Raw genomic sequence first — 15125 nt, 5'->3', positions numbered from 1 at the left:
TTTCTCAATTAGAAAAGCAAATAAGCAAGCTTTGAAAGGTATTGGTGCATTTCATAGGATAGAGTATTTTAGACTTTTTGTTTATTGTCAAATTAAAGTACCGAAATGCTGCTTCTGTTTAAAAATTAATTCTGAGAAAAGGGGTACAATCTTGAAAAGTTGGGGCTGCTTTGGTTGAAAATCAAGGAAAAAAGTTAATAGCAGGCGGTCTGAATGGGTACCTAGAGTCCAGGACTCTGTTATCCTCACAAATACAGTTCTCAGCAGCAGATGTTGTATGCTTGGTTTCTTCTACGTGAGTGATTCACTCTCATGCCTACCCCTTTTGGGAAATAGTTTTCTATGTATTTTACCCTGTTGACATAGTCCTAGTCTCTGGCCCACTTAGCTTTGGGTCATGGGTATATTGCCACTGGAAAAGTATTCCATGGAAATTTTATTTACTGTGATTTGTAAAAATTCAGAATCTCTTTCTTTAAGAATTTTTGTTTGAGTCAAACTATTTTTCTGTGGACTTTTATTTAAAGGAAGTTACCGTTGATTTAATACCTACCAAATGCTAAGTAGTACTTGTAATATATTAATTTAATCTTCAGGAAGATGCGTTGTCTCTAATTTTACGTATGGGGACAGGGACTCTCAGAGAGTTAAGTAACTTGTCAAGTTCACAGATCTAGTAAATGAGAGATCTGGGATTTAAATCCCTGCTCTAAACTTTTTTACAAATCCACACTTTTCCTTCTGACAGCAGATTATGTTAAGACTGGTAGCAGTTTTCCAGTTCTAGGCACCATGGATGCAAATAAAAGATTTACTTTTAAAGAAATTAAAAAATTAATAGATGAGACATGTAAAAGTGTTTCTATTTTGGGATATTGTGAGGCGGTGCTTATATGAGAAGAAAAAACAAAGCTGGATAAATAATGCGGATTTTTTCCACCATAACTAAGCTTAGGAAAACTAGAACTTCTGTGGCTTGATAGGTGTGCATATAGGTACTTAGTAAAGAATCCCTTGGTGTGCAAGACAGTGGGTAGTCATACTTGTCTTCTATAATGATAACTCAAACAATTCTGTGCAGTGATTCATGGAAACAATTGGATTCTCATCTCCTGGAGCTGTTTATGATAATATGTTACCAGCAAATGCAAGTGAGAAACTTCAAGCAAATAGCTGTAAGGAATGGGGAGGGATGGTGGAGGTAATGAGGGAAAAATACAAGATAGCAGCACTTTATTTGTGAATCTTGACTGTTTGGTGTATATAAAAAATGTGGAAATTTCAGTTGGTAGTGAAAACCTTTCTTCAACTTTCACAGAGAATTACAATTTATAAAAATGAATGCCCTTGGGTATGGACTTTTTCTGTTTTTTCTCCCAGAAGTTAGGGTGTATGTAATGTTATATGGTTGTCAGATTTTAAGAGGATATTTAAATTAACTCTGCATTCCCTGAAATGAATTCTAGATGGGTGGTGTGTTAAATATATACTGCTCAAGTACTTCATCTCATTTTCCCTCAAGGCTGTCCTCAACACCTACTTTTGTAGTGAAACAGCTCCGGTTGTATATGATGCTTCTGGTATGGCTTTTCTGGTAAGAGCTGTAAGGTAGAAATTGGATCTCATACCTCTCTGGACTTTGAAATGAATGGGAAGTGACATCCTTATTTTATGTCACGATTGTCTGTATAAGAATATAGTTAACTGCTGATCATCTAGGCTACCCAGAAAAAGCATGCCAGGGCAAGCATGGATAGTTAATGACCAAAAAATTTACTGTATGAAAACTACAGTGAACATTTAAGACTTGTGTGCCAATAGATTTAACTACTTCTGTAACCAATTTTGTTGTCAAACTGTCAGAGAGTCAAATGGATTGGTTAGAAGGTCACCTGTTCTCCTTTCTGCTTCCCCCTCTCCTTTTATAGTTGTTAACCAGTAATTAAATACCTCAAATCCTAGAAGTAGAAAGGAAGGAAAAAGGGAAAAATGAAGACAGAAAATTCTTTGACGTTTGGATTAAATGAGTATCTAGTATATCCAACCGGAATATTAAAAATAAAATTCTATAGGAAGTATATGAACTAATAAAGAAAAATTCAGATGATAATTGAAAATAGTTAATTCATTTAATTTAGATTTACTATCAGTTACCTTTAATTGTAATAGCATCTGCCCTGGAGTTAGACCATCTGAGTTCAAATTTTGCCTTCTTTATTAATTAGATATGACCTTAGGCAAGTCTTAATATTTTTTTTAAATACAAAATTTTGTGCCTTGATTTCCTTTTCTGTAAAAGAGGGATAATGTACATTATCTAACTCCTATAATTGTTTTGAGAACTAAGTGAGATAATACATGTAGCAGTGCTCAGCATAGGGATTGGTACTTTCTAAACGTCTAGCAAATACTATTTCTGTATCTTTTCAACCATCTCTCCAACATCTATCCATCCATCCATAGCTGTTTGTCTGTCTGTCCATCTATCCATCTTTTGAATGTTTCTAACAACATAGATTGATGATTTGTTGTTTTTGTTTTTTTCCATAGAATATGTAAAACATTTAAAGTATGAACTGAATTTAATTGGCCAGAGGGTGGGGGAAGAGGAGACAGCCCTGAAAAACCAAGTTATGCACAGAGATCTAGAAGTTTTACTTTAAATCCTCTGGTTAAGTATAAGATCCTAATTTTAATTCTGCCTATTCATTTAATAAAATTTAAGTAATTAGGCAAATATTTATTGAGTGTTTTCTTTGTGCAAAATATTGTACTAGGTGCTGTGGGAATACAGAGAAGCCTAGTATTTTATTCTTGCCCTTGAAAAGTTTGTAATCTGGTTGGGATTACATATAAACATATAATTATAGCATATATTTTAAAAAGATTGTGTAAGATAGTATGCGTTGTGTTGAATGAGTTATATAAAAAATAAAATTTCAGAGCACTTACTAGAAGTGATTAGAAGGGTGGACCTAGTTACCTGAAATAGGCTCAGTTGGTTTCCTAGTGATAAGAAAGGAAGGCGAGGGAAATAGGGAGAGACAGGCAGAGCAAAGTCTGGGGGGCAGCAATAAGTGAAGTCCGAGTATATCAGTCTAGTGGAGTAGAAGGTTAAAGTGTAGACTACTAGAAGATAAGTTTAGAAAGATTGATTGGATCTGGATGGAGGGCCTTGAATGCCATAGTCAGGAGTTTGGACTTTTTCTGTCATCAGGGGAGAGCCACTGATTTTTCTCGAGCAAGAGAGTGGCCTGATAATAGGAGTGGCAGTAAGATTGATTTTGAGCTGGAGATGCTGAAATTAGGGAAATCAGTTTACAGTCTGTTGCAAGAGTCTAGGTATGAAGCGTAATAAAGCCCTGTACTAAGGTGATTATGAGTGTGGTAAGAAGGTGTGAGTGTGAAAACATTATTAAGAAAGTGTTGATGGAGCTTAATGACAGGCTGGCAATGAGGAGCAAGGATAAAAAAGAGGAGATGGATGTAGGGTTCATGTTTTGAACTTGGATCATGCTGGGCATGATACTCCTCTGGGTGTGAATGGATGAGGGAGGGTGTTGAGGAAAATGATGAATCCAATTTTGTTTTGTTGAGTATGACATAGCAAAGTATATCTTGGTATAATCTTGATGTACTTTTCTAGCAGTCATTTGAGGGCTGTTATATTTCAGGGAGGTGAAAGAGAGCTCATTGTTGGGGATCTAGATATAAAAATAATGATTTAGATGTTAAGGAATGAGATTTTGGTAAAAAGAATATAGAGAAAGAATAATGTTTAGGTTGGCAGCATTAACATGTGAGTGGCATTTTCTATGATTATCTATTCACCTTAATTTAAAAAAAATAAGCTATTTGCTCATCTCTCCCTCCCTAATTTTTCTTCACTCTTTTTTCCCCAACATTATCAATTATCTACGATGTGTTGTACACTATGCTGCTCACTGGGGACCCAGTAATGAACAAGACAGACATAATCCTTATCTTCATGGAACATATAGAATAAACTTAAAAAAAAAACCCCCAAAATCTATGGATGTTTTCTGTTGTTCTTCCACTTGCCATAAGCTTTTGATAATATTTACACAAGCATTTATCTCCCTGGGTCTGGAAGACATTTTCTGACAATAGGTTTCCTTTTCTCTTTTTGTGGACACTTTTTATTATTACTATATTGTAAGGAATGTTCTGTAGGATCATAATTTTAGGAACATATTAAATTACTCATCATTGAAGTTAAAAAAATACTGTTTGCCACCACCATCACCAGCCCCCCACCCTTGTAGGGAGGTTTTTATTGTGTTAAGCTTATAAGTAAGGTCCTTCAGGGAAAAAACTTTTTTGGCAAGGTGAAGGAAAAAGATCTTTCCTTTAAAACTATCTTATTCCTCACATGCAGACTTCTCTTAATGATATGAAATTTATTTCAAATCACAATAAAACGTGCACTAGACTTTAGACTTTCCCTTTCTCCTGTTTCTCCTGTCCTTATTCTGCTTTTGATTTTGCCGCAAAGTCAACCCAGTACCTTCATCTCTCCCTTTCCTCCACTCTTTCCTAATAAAATGGAGGAATGGTGGAATAGGAATGCAATGTAAGACTGGCCATTTCAGGTTTATAAAGGATGAAAGCATCCTTCAAAGGAATGACCTATCTGATTGCAAATGTCTGATTTTAAATGCTGATATTCAAGCTCAGGGAATCTTATGTTGTTGATGGTCCCTAATTCATTGCACTTTCATTCTTTGCTGTGCTACCCCTTCTCCTTCAACTGGTCCTTTTTTTTTTTTTTTTTTGGTGGTACGCGGGCCTCTCACTGTTGTGGCGTCTCCCGTTGCGGAGCACAGCCTCCGGACGTGCAGGCTCAGCAGCCATGGCTCATGGGCCCAGCCGCTCCGTGGCATGTGGGATCTTCCCAGACTGGGGCACGAACCCGTGTCCTCTACATCGGCAGGCGGACTCTCAACCACTGCGCCACCAGGGAAGCCCCAACTGGTCCATTTTTGAGTTAGAGGATTCTAAATGAAATTATTTAGAATAGAGATATCAGGTAAAAATGGAATATCAGGTGTTATCTGTAAGATACCTTTCTGATAAAAAGGGGTACATTATTTTTTAATTGAAATATATATTTCTGCTTTGTAAATAAGTTCATTTGTATCATTTTTTAAGATTTGACATATAAGTGATATTATATGATATTTGTCTTTCTCTGTCTGACTTACTTCACTTAGTATGATAATCTCCAAGTCCATCCATGTTGCTGCAAATGGCATTATTCCATTCTTTTTTATGGCTGAGTAATATTCCATTGTATATATGTACCAAATCTTCTTTAGCCATTCATCTGTTGATGGACATTTAGGTTGCTTTCATGTCTTGGCTATTATAAATAGTACTGCAGTGAACATTGGGGTGCATGTATCTTTTTGAATTAGAGTCTTTGTCTTTTCTGGATATATGCCCAGGAGTGGGATTGCTGCATCATATGGTAGCTCTATTTTTACTCTTTTAAGGAAGCTCCATCCTGTTCTCCATAGTGGCTGCACCAATTTACATTTCTACCAACAGTGCAGGAGGGTTCTGTTTTCTCCACACCCACTCCAGCATTTATTATTTGTAGACGTTTTGATGATGACCATTCTGACCAGTGTGAGGTGATACCTCGTTGTAGTTTTGATATGCATTTTTCTAATAATTAGCAATGTTGAGCATATTTTAATGAAAAGGAAGACATTATTGGTGAAAGAAGAAAACCCCTATGTTAGGAGTGTTTTGAAATGGGAAAGATAGTTTTTGCCATATTGGAAGGGATGATGTAAATCTGAGTGTTTTAAATTTTGAGTTAGATAGTTAGAAAATCACTTTAGTAAGAGAGCTTTTAAGAAAGTGGTTTGATTGGAGCAACATCTATATTTATATAGATTACTTATAAATCTTCAGGGTATGGGAAAACCATGTCAAATTTTTAGGTCTTTAATACTAACCCAGCTATGGGTTACTGAAATCACTTTCATAGTGGCCCAGCCTGGCCACCACATTTGGATAGGAATTCCAGATGCTGAGTGTCTCAGTAATAAAAGCTGTGGACATGTAGCCTATGCTTGGTTATTTTTCTAAACTTGGATAGAGATAATAAATCAATTTCGTGAGGTGAATTTTCAACCTCAAAAATCCAGGTCACTTTAGAAGACAATAAGGCATAACTTTTTTCTTTTAAAGAAAAGTTAAGACAAAAGCTTTTGAGCTTGGATAATACCTGTCTTTTTCGACCTGCTGAAAGTTTTCTAGGCTAGAAAGAAGTCTCTGAAAGCGTAGTTTTTATAATGGTGGTGCTGCTGACATACACTTAACATTATCAGGTCAAATGGCAGTGATACAATTTGTAGGCCTTATACTCTGTCTGGAAAGTTGTAGTACTCTTACTGGTATTTGTATTCACTTTTTGTTAATTGTCCTTTCTTGTTGTTTTCCATTTTAATTTACTGTAAGACTAATAAGTCTTGTTAAATAACAAAGATTGCATCACAGCATTCAGCATTGAAATGCACTCCTTTTTGGGGGAAGCCAGATAGATGTGTTTACTCTGTAGAGAGATTTGATTTTTTGTTTTCTTCATGGTAATTATGTTTGCACTTTGCTGATCACTAGTTGTGCATTATTACAATGGAAGGTGGCAATTTGATTGTCTTCATTTGGAGAAACAAGTAATTTTATATTCACTAAGCTGTCGTCAGGTAACACTAACTCACAGTACTAAGAGCTCCTGGCAATGTGGCTTGGCACCTATATTTAACTGCTTTGATGCTTGTGTAACCTCTGCTGAATCAGAAATACTTTGCCTGCTGGAAATGGTTTTCAGGGTTGTACAATGAGGTTTTCATTAAGTAGACAAACTGAAAATGAACTGCAAAGCCACGGCTGTTTCTCTCTTCCCTTTCCCCTTCGTCCCTCCCCCTTCTCCTCTCCTTCCCCACCCTCTCCTGTTCCCCTCCCCATTCCTCTTCTTCCTGGTCCTCCTCCTCTTATTTGATAAGAACCTGAAATTTATACCTTATTTCATTACATGAAAGAGAGAAATTGCTGGCTCGCTTTATTTAGCTAAAGGAGAACCTCAGACATTAGCTTCTTTATATAATTTTGCTCACTGGCACGATGTGTGAGCTTTCATTTTTTGAAACTATTCATATAGTATAAATTTTCATTTTTCTCTTTTTTCTGGCAATATTAAAAAGTGGAAATAGAGATGAGAATGGAAAAGTATAGTGACAGCTTCCTACCTACCCTTTCTCTCTGAGAAGTTATTGTCCTGGCTTATAATATTTATTGATAATTGGATACGATATCCATATTGGGCTTCCATATTTGTGGATTGGTTTTAAGCTGACAAAGACATGTTTGGTATTCACTTTAAAAATTATGGTTCTCATTTCATGTGAAGAGGAGATTCAAAGTGAATGTATATCAATAAATTCATTCTGCTATTATTTTAGACAGCTTTCTTTCACTCAAGCCACATAGAAGTCTTTCATTTGAGTTATAAAGTCATTGTGCTTGATTAAAATCCTCTTAGTTAGTGTGTATTTATAGTAGCCATTGTTTGGTTTTGCTCTTATTGTTGGGTGACTGGTTTTATTTATATATTCTGGGCCTGGCTTTCCAAAGCAAAGATCTCAACAAGTTATTGGTAGATAAGCTTTGGGAAAAATTCAGTATTGTTGCTATCAAGCAAAAAGTATAGATAGAGGTGACATGAAGGCAAGTTGTTTTGATCCCAGGAAGAAACTGGATACTCAGAGACACATGTAATAATTATAGGTTTTCCATAGGCAGTCAGTCAGGCAGGCCAGTCATTAGGCTGGTTGCCTGCCTCCTCCAGCAGATACTAACCAATTAGACAGAGATGGTTACGTGATGTAACATTATCAGGAGAAACAATTCATGAGTCAAAGCATTCCAAGACATATGAGCTCTAGTCCAAAGAACAGTCTTAAGCTATATAAAGTGACAGCAATATTGTCAGCTAAATATAAACTCTAGAAACACAAACTTTTGATGACTTGAGAAGAATCTGTTCCAGGTAGTCCCTGTTTTGTAAGAACCTCAGAAGGCCTTTGAATACAGTTTTGGAGCTTTGGTGTGAAAAATTAGAAGCCTTAAATAAGTCAAAATCCATTAATTTAAGCCCTTTCTTAGACATACTTCAAGGGCTCCAGCGTATTTCATTTCCCTCATCACTACTGATTTGACAACTAACTCAAATCAATGAGTTTTCTTCTAACAGATATTGTCTGTATACGTTACCATATATACTCTGAAAGAGCCACTACAGACTTTAAAAGATAGGTTTATAACTCTCCAAGGTAACTCTGAAAGCTTATAAGCTTCTTTTTCATGGAATTTTCTTGTTTGCTTATTAAAGAGATAGAAGAGAGAGAAAAACCTGGCAGACGCCTAGGGAAGATTGGAGGTGGAGTGAGGGACAGGCGGTAGCGCTGGATAAAACAGTACAAGAATCAATAACAACCCTCAGGCTTTACCTGAATGAAGCAGGAAGAGTTTTAAAAGGGTTATCTTCATTTTAATGTCTGAAATAAGGGTCCCTCCCCCTGCCTGTCCACCTTCCTCCCAATACTTAAACGTGGGAATTAGAGGTACAGGAAGAGGGTTTTAAAATCATTCTTTACCCTAGGCTGGGTGGCCTGGCGTCCTTTGTAGGGGTTCCTGGATATTGTGCATTTTGGCAGCTGAACATATATGTTACTCATGCTCCTTAAAATGAGAGGCACTGTGTTATATTTTTGGAAAATTATTTGTTTATTTCTCAGTATCAGATCAATTGCAGCATTAAATTAACAGTGAACTACCTGACTGAAATAAGTCTACCTTGGTAGCCTGGGGCTGAGTTGCAAAAAGAAATGTGAATGTTGGCCTGAAATTTTAATTTTTTCTTTAAGTAAACCAACTATTAAAATGTTGCTTTATGTTAAAAACAGGGCTTCTTTTGAGTAAATGTAGCACACGTAAAAAGTGAATGCCATTTGATAATAATCTCAGAAGTAATGAAAACATTTGAAAAAACAGGTTAAAAATATTGTTGTAATAAATTCAGTGGCTCCTTTGGATAATCATGTCAGTCTCAAATGATAGTTTTGAGGTGAATTCCTTCCAAGCAATGGTAAAGAAAAAAAAAAAAGTAATTTCAAGTGACTATGCCTTGAGAAAGTTGTTTTAAAAAATCCTAACTTTTAGACATAAAAATAACTGTTTTTTCTTTTTTAAATAGCACCATCAAATAAGAAAGATTTAAAGTTCTAGAAAATAAGGTTTTTCTGAGATAGAGGACTTAATGTGTAGATATCCAGTCCTCATCATTTTATCAAGTCTTGGACCAGCTAATCTTGATTTCTTGTTAAAGAACATAAAGGAAATTTACCGTCTGAGTAGGTTGGTAATGGTCTAAACATTCAGCTTTTATACTGGGGTTTTGGAGTAAAATAATTATAATCTTCCTAGAGGTACTACTACTGGCTTCCTAGAAAACTTTATCACTTACTGGAGACTTTATCTCCTACAATCTCATTTTCAAAAGTCCTAAGCCCTGAAGTTCTTCCCAACGGCTGGCATCCTGGGAATTCACTTGATCTGCTGGGCAGAGACATTTCAAACTCGGGAACACATGATGGGAATTTAGTTTTATGTGTCCAAAGATATGTTATTCTCTTTGGAGGTTTTACTTGATAATAGCTATGCCCCAGAAAACCATCTTGTTTAACCAATGTGATAAGTTGACAATGTAGTTTTTCTCTCTGATTATAATGTACTCTGTGTAGTCAATACACTGGTACCATGTGAGTGTAATTTCCTCTTTTATTTTATCTCCAATGCACTGTATTATAAATAAACAGTTAAAAAAAACACCAAACAAATCTGTTGCATCTCCTTTTAAGATTGTACCACTGTAGACACTTGTTCTGGTAAAGTAGAATTGGGCGCATTTGATTGCATTTAAATTTTTCATGCTTCAGCAGTTTGGCTGGGAGCACAGTAAAGAAAAATCCCATGAGCGAGGATAGTTTAGAATAATAGAACTTGATTTTGTGTATTATAGCGGCAACATTTGCGCTGCTTTAGTTAGGGTTGTGTCAGCACTTCCATTATAAACCCCTGTTTTCAAGGGGTATAACTAGGGAGATATTTTTTTTTAATACAAATTAAAAAAACAATTCATTTGAATGATTTTTAAGTTATAATAGTGCAAAAATAAAACAAAGTTAAGTCACATAGAAATTGACCGTTTTCACAAGGATTTTAATTCTTTTGCTTATTAGTTGTATATGGCAGCAGCTAAAGTAAGATACTGTTCTAATACACTGGGAGTGAAAGTTTTTGTAATGAAAAATTACTAACATGAGGATTAAAAATAAAAGTAAGCATCCCATGTGATATTTTAAATCATTAAAGCAAGTGTATATTTGATTTATGAGTTTTTGTAGGAGAGTAGCCATGGTGCAATGACTACCATGCTAGGTAAAGGTATTACCAAAAGTCAAGTATCTTTGCAACTTCTAGAATACAGTTTAGTTGGTCTAGTAAAAGGGAAAGCTAAAGTAAAGAAGTAGTGAAATGAATGAGGATGTAATCAGTAAATTGAAGGATTCTATAACAAATAATTTTGCAAAAAATAATCAGTAAATTGAACCTAATAATCAGTAAGTCCAAGACACTTAAAACTGCATTAAAAAGAACTTGTGCACATTTTCCTTTAAAAAATGCAACAGGGCTTCCCTGGTGGCGCAGTGGTTGAGAGTCTGCCTGCTGATGCAGGGAACACGGGTTCGTGCCCCAGTCCGGGAAGATCCCACATGCCGCGGAGCGGCTAGGCCCGTGAGCCATGGCGGCTGAGACTGCGCGTCTGGAGCCTGTGCTCCGCAACGGGAGAGGCCACAACAGTGAGAGGCCTGCGTACCGCAAAAAAAAAAAGAAAAAAAAATGCAAGAAAATCACCATCCGAAACAAAAAACTACAACAAAACCATCAATAAAAAACAAACCTGAAAGAAGCCCAACAATTTTATCAAAAGGAAATGTCTACAGGGGGGCAATACCTAGCTAAAAGAAAAAGTCACCTTTTTTTCTGCTAACAACATATTGAGAACTAAAGTAAACACAAGAAATTAAATTAAATATGATATGGAAAAGTATTCTTGGAACAAAAAAATGTTAATTCCTTTGCTAAAGGGAGGGATTTTGAAGTTGAGTATGCCTTCCTTGGTTTTTAAGTATTATTGTCTTACCTTTCCCCTCTTCTTGTCCCTTAATGATGATGTGAACTGAGGATGAACAGTCAGATTTAATATTGCTTTTTTTTGGCAGCCTATCTTTTATTTGAAACCTTGATACACATTTGTATTTGTAGGTGCAAAATAAAAGACAAAGTGTGTGATGTTATAAATTGGTAGCTTTCCTGAATGGTCACTGGAGGAATCACCAGAAGACTGTTGATGAAGTAGAGGTGAAGCCTTTCCTCACTAATTGTATTCAGTGTGTAATTTCTAAACTTCCCTCTGAATTTTGATTTTCAATTAACACTCCCCATTTGAAAATAATTTTCTATTTAATGTAATTGCAGGAAGTAATTTATTGGCTGATTAAGACAGAGGGCCCAGCCTTCCTTAAGAAAACACTCTTAACAAACCAGCCTTTAAACTCAACCCATAGCTTTGGACAGCTTTAGTCTATTTTTACAGCTGCATGGTTGTGTTTAATTAGGATTGTGCACTATTGTTCATTGGTGCAGTTTATAGTTGAAATTATTCTTAAGAGACTTTTCATTTTGGGTTTTGTGTTGTGATTAATTTATACTAAACCAACAATCACAGATATTGCTATTGGAAGGAGCCAAGTCACTTTATAATAAGAGGACGTTTGTTGGGGAACTAAAGTCACTCTGAGTTTTGGATTATGACTTTCAATTGTATTTAGCTGTTTTAAAAAGCAGCAGTAAATTCATTCTTTTGTCTTTAATGTGAATGATTACATTATTGGTACTGTTATTATCTGAACTATGAAAACACTCTTCTTGTTAATGGCAAGCTCTTGATAAATTTGCAAAAGAGTTATAATTTGCCTGGTTTTACTGTAGTATTTATGAGGCTAATGAAGTAAGTTCTAGATGATTCCTGTATTACAAGAAACATCATTTGGTATCATTTTCTGTAAGTTTATATGCATTTCTCCATTTGTCATTATTGATAGAAATTAGTCAAGGATATACTTATCTAATTCTTTGATAAAGTACTCATTAGAACATTTTTCTTTCTCCTCAAAGAAAACATAGGCATACTTCTGTACTTTTTTTCCTCCATATTATTTTCTAGTATCAAATCTAGTAGATTAAATTTTTATTATTTGTAGAATGATTATTATAAGTAGGTATCAGCATTTTAATGTGTTTCAAAGCACTTCAAAAGCCCGTAATACTTTTATTTAGAACTGTGCATAATTAGATTAGCTGATCTTACATTAATTTTTTTCACTGTAGGATACTAAATCTGAGCCCCCTCATTAATTGTGAGAAATTTAGCATTAGCTGTTAAATCCTATGTGAAACATGGGCTGCTACATAAAAACTACTGTTTAAATTGGAATTAACTTAATTATTTTTCTTTGCACTTGATATTTCCTTCACTGCAATATTCATGAAAGCATGTGACAGATTTGTAAATTTAACTGTTAATCTCAGATTTCTAGACCCTTTAATCAGTATTTATTTGTCTGTAGAAACAGTACTAGCAAGTTAATGATTTGCTAATTTGAAAAATGCTCATGTGGTTTCCTATGTTAACTGATTTGTGCATTTTAAAAAAATAGTATGAAATCAATTAATGTTAAAGAGCAATTAAGGTGGAGATTTTATTCCTTTCGTTACACAGCAATTTTAGAGCTAACTGTACTATAAACCAAAAACAATGTAAAGTTTTAGAAAATATACTCAATTGCCTCTTCTTTTAAGTTATAAACCTCTGGTGATTTTATTTCTAAACATTTTTCTAAGAAAATCGTTTCGATAAAGTGATATTCTAAAAGTTTTGAAATTCTGTCTAACAATCATGATTTTCTGATTGTATATGAAAGCACAGAATGAAGACCTTGTCTTCACTGTGCTGAGTGTAGTTGATGTTTACTTGTGGATACATAGAAGAATGTGCAGTAATTGTTTTTGGAGTTTTAAGATTATGAATAGTAGGCATTTTACTCTTCATAGTAAATGCTTTGAATCTTATATGTACTTTCTAATATAAAATAGAAGCATAGTTGTTTCATATACTCAATTAAAATGTCACAAAATTGCCTTAAAACTAATCTAGCATTGTCAGCTACTCAATCAGTATGTCACTTAAATGTTTACTTGTAGCAATTGACACAGCTTGAAGGTCTTTAGAAAAAGATCAGATTGACACTAATCAGTGTTAGGCCTAGTACTCATAATACAAGGTATAAACTAAGAAATCAGGACCAAGTTTGTTTAGGATTTTTATCATAGATTGCTTACTCTCCTGATTATATTTTCTTACATAGACTTCCTTTGTTCCTACATAAAGCATAAGAGAAATTTGGATATTTGTAATTTCAACTTATCCTCCAAACTGGCTCATTTGCTGTTCATTCATTCATTTTTTTTCATTGCTAGCCATCAACTGAATTACTCTCAATAATCTAGTTGGGAGAACTGGGAGGAAAAATACACACATACATATACTATACATTATGAAAACTTATTCCATAAAAATTTCATTTGTGGATTGGTAAGAAAGAAAATGTGCAGCAATTACTGGGAAGAAGTTTGCTTGAGTTAAAAGGAAAGAGGGAAAGTGGAACAGATAAGCTAAGAGTTCTTTTTCAGTGGTTTAGAGTAGATCATAAACATTTCTGAAGTTAGAGAACTTTCCTTTTTTCCTGAATTAGTCACATGTAAGGGATGGTTTATTCTTTTGTCATTGACAGCCCTTTTAAAAATCCATGCTGTTTCCTTATTCTGCAGAAGAATGTCTTCCAAGCAAGCCACCTCTCCATTTGCCAGTGCAGCTGATGGAGAGGAAGCAATGACCCAAGATTTGACCTCAAGGGAGAAGGAAGAGGGCAGTGATCAACATGTGGCCTCCCATCTGCCTCTGCACCCCATAATGCACAACAAACCTCACTCTGAGGAGCTACCAACACTTGTCAATACCATTCAACAGGATGCTGACTGGGACAGTGTTCTGTCGTCTCAGCAAAGAATGGTGAGCTTTTAAAATCTGGCCACTGTCACCAAGTATGTCTGTTATTATGGGCTCATTACAAATAAGTGTTTTAGAGAAAGCTCAGAATCTGTATCATTAGAGATATTTGTGTTCAGGCGCTGAAAATGACCACCTTGTATATTATTAATATATTAATACTAGTTAGTGGGAAAAATTGGAAAATGGTTTGTGGTTTTGCTTTTGTCCATTATTAGGTTGACTTGCCAAAAGATATTTAATTTAATTTCGGGGGAGATTTGGTTATCTTATTCTCTGATTCTCTGTATTTAAGGTGGTGACCTTGATAATACCACAAAATAGGTAGTATGATCCAGTAAAGTGCGGCTATGTATTAATATTGAAAAATTATAATAAGCAAACATATCTGTGAATGAGGTCATATAGTGAATACATTTTCAGTGAGGAAATGCAGGTATTTATCATTTTTAACAGTAATTCTTGATTTATAATAAAGCTTTTCTCACTTATGTGCGTATATATTAATTTCAAAAGGACATGCAGAGCTCCTGAGTATCATTCAATCAAACTGCAGGAGTTTGCCCTAAAGGTAGAAAAAACAATGTCCAATACATGCAGTGTATTAGCCAGCTTTCCCATGTTAAATTCTACCTGTAACCATCAAAACAGGTACCATAATAAGCGACATTACTTATCTAGTTTAAAGCAAAAATATTAACTTTTTTAACATTTAAAACTGACCAAAATCTTAACATATTTTATTAGATTAGGAATTTTAAACCCTGTTTTACATGTCTTAACTTTTGGCTAAATTAATGAAAAGTATTTTAAGTGGGAAATGGGGAAGATTTGTTCCTTAATA

The 15125-nt window shown here is 34.9% G+C and overlaps 1 protein-coding gene across 7 annotated transcripts in view; it reads left to right on the top strand.

Annotated features, from left to right (window-relative positions):
• Positions 1-15125, top strand: part of SOX6 (SRY-box transcription factor 6) — a 518084-nt gene that overhangs the window by 121402 nt on the left and 381557 nt on the right. For 6 of the 7 annotated variants that reach the window (XM_082845245.1, XM_082845244.1, XM_082845246.1 and 3 more), the window contains one exon: positions 14044-14284. In XM_082845245.1, the coding sequence (XP_082701371.1) occupies positions 14048-14284 (237 nt within the window). In that variant the 5' untranslated portion in view covers positions 14044-14047. Of the gene's footprint in view, positions 1-11418; positions 11515-14043; positions 14285-15125 lie in introns of those variants that run through there. The other variant, XM_082845243.1, reaches the window with a different exon arrangement.

Source organism: Leucopleurus acutus (genome assembly GCF_964270905.1).
Source record: "Leucopleurus acutus genome assembly, chromosome: 8".
Taxonomy (NCBI): domain Eukaryota; kingdom Metazoa; phylum Chordata; class Mammalia; order Artiodactyla; family Delphinidae; genus Leucopleurus; species Leucopleurus acutus.
Note: the sequence above shows the minus strand (reverse complement) of the source record. Positions and strands in the feature narration are given on the sequence as shown.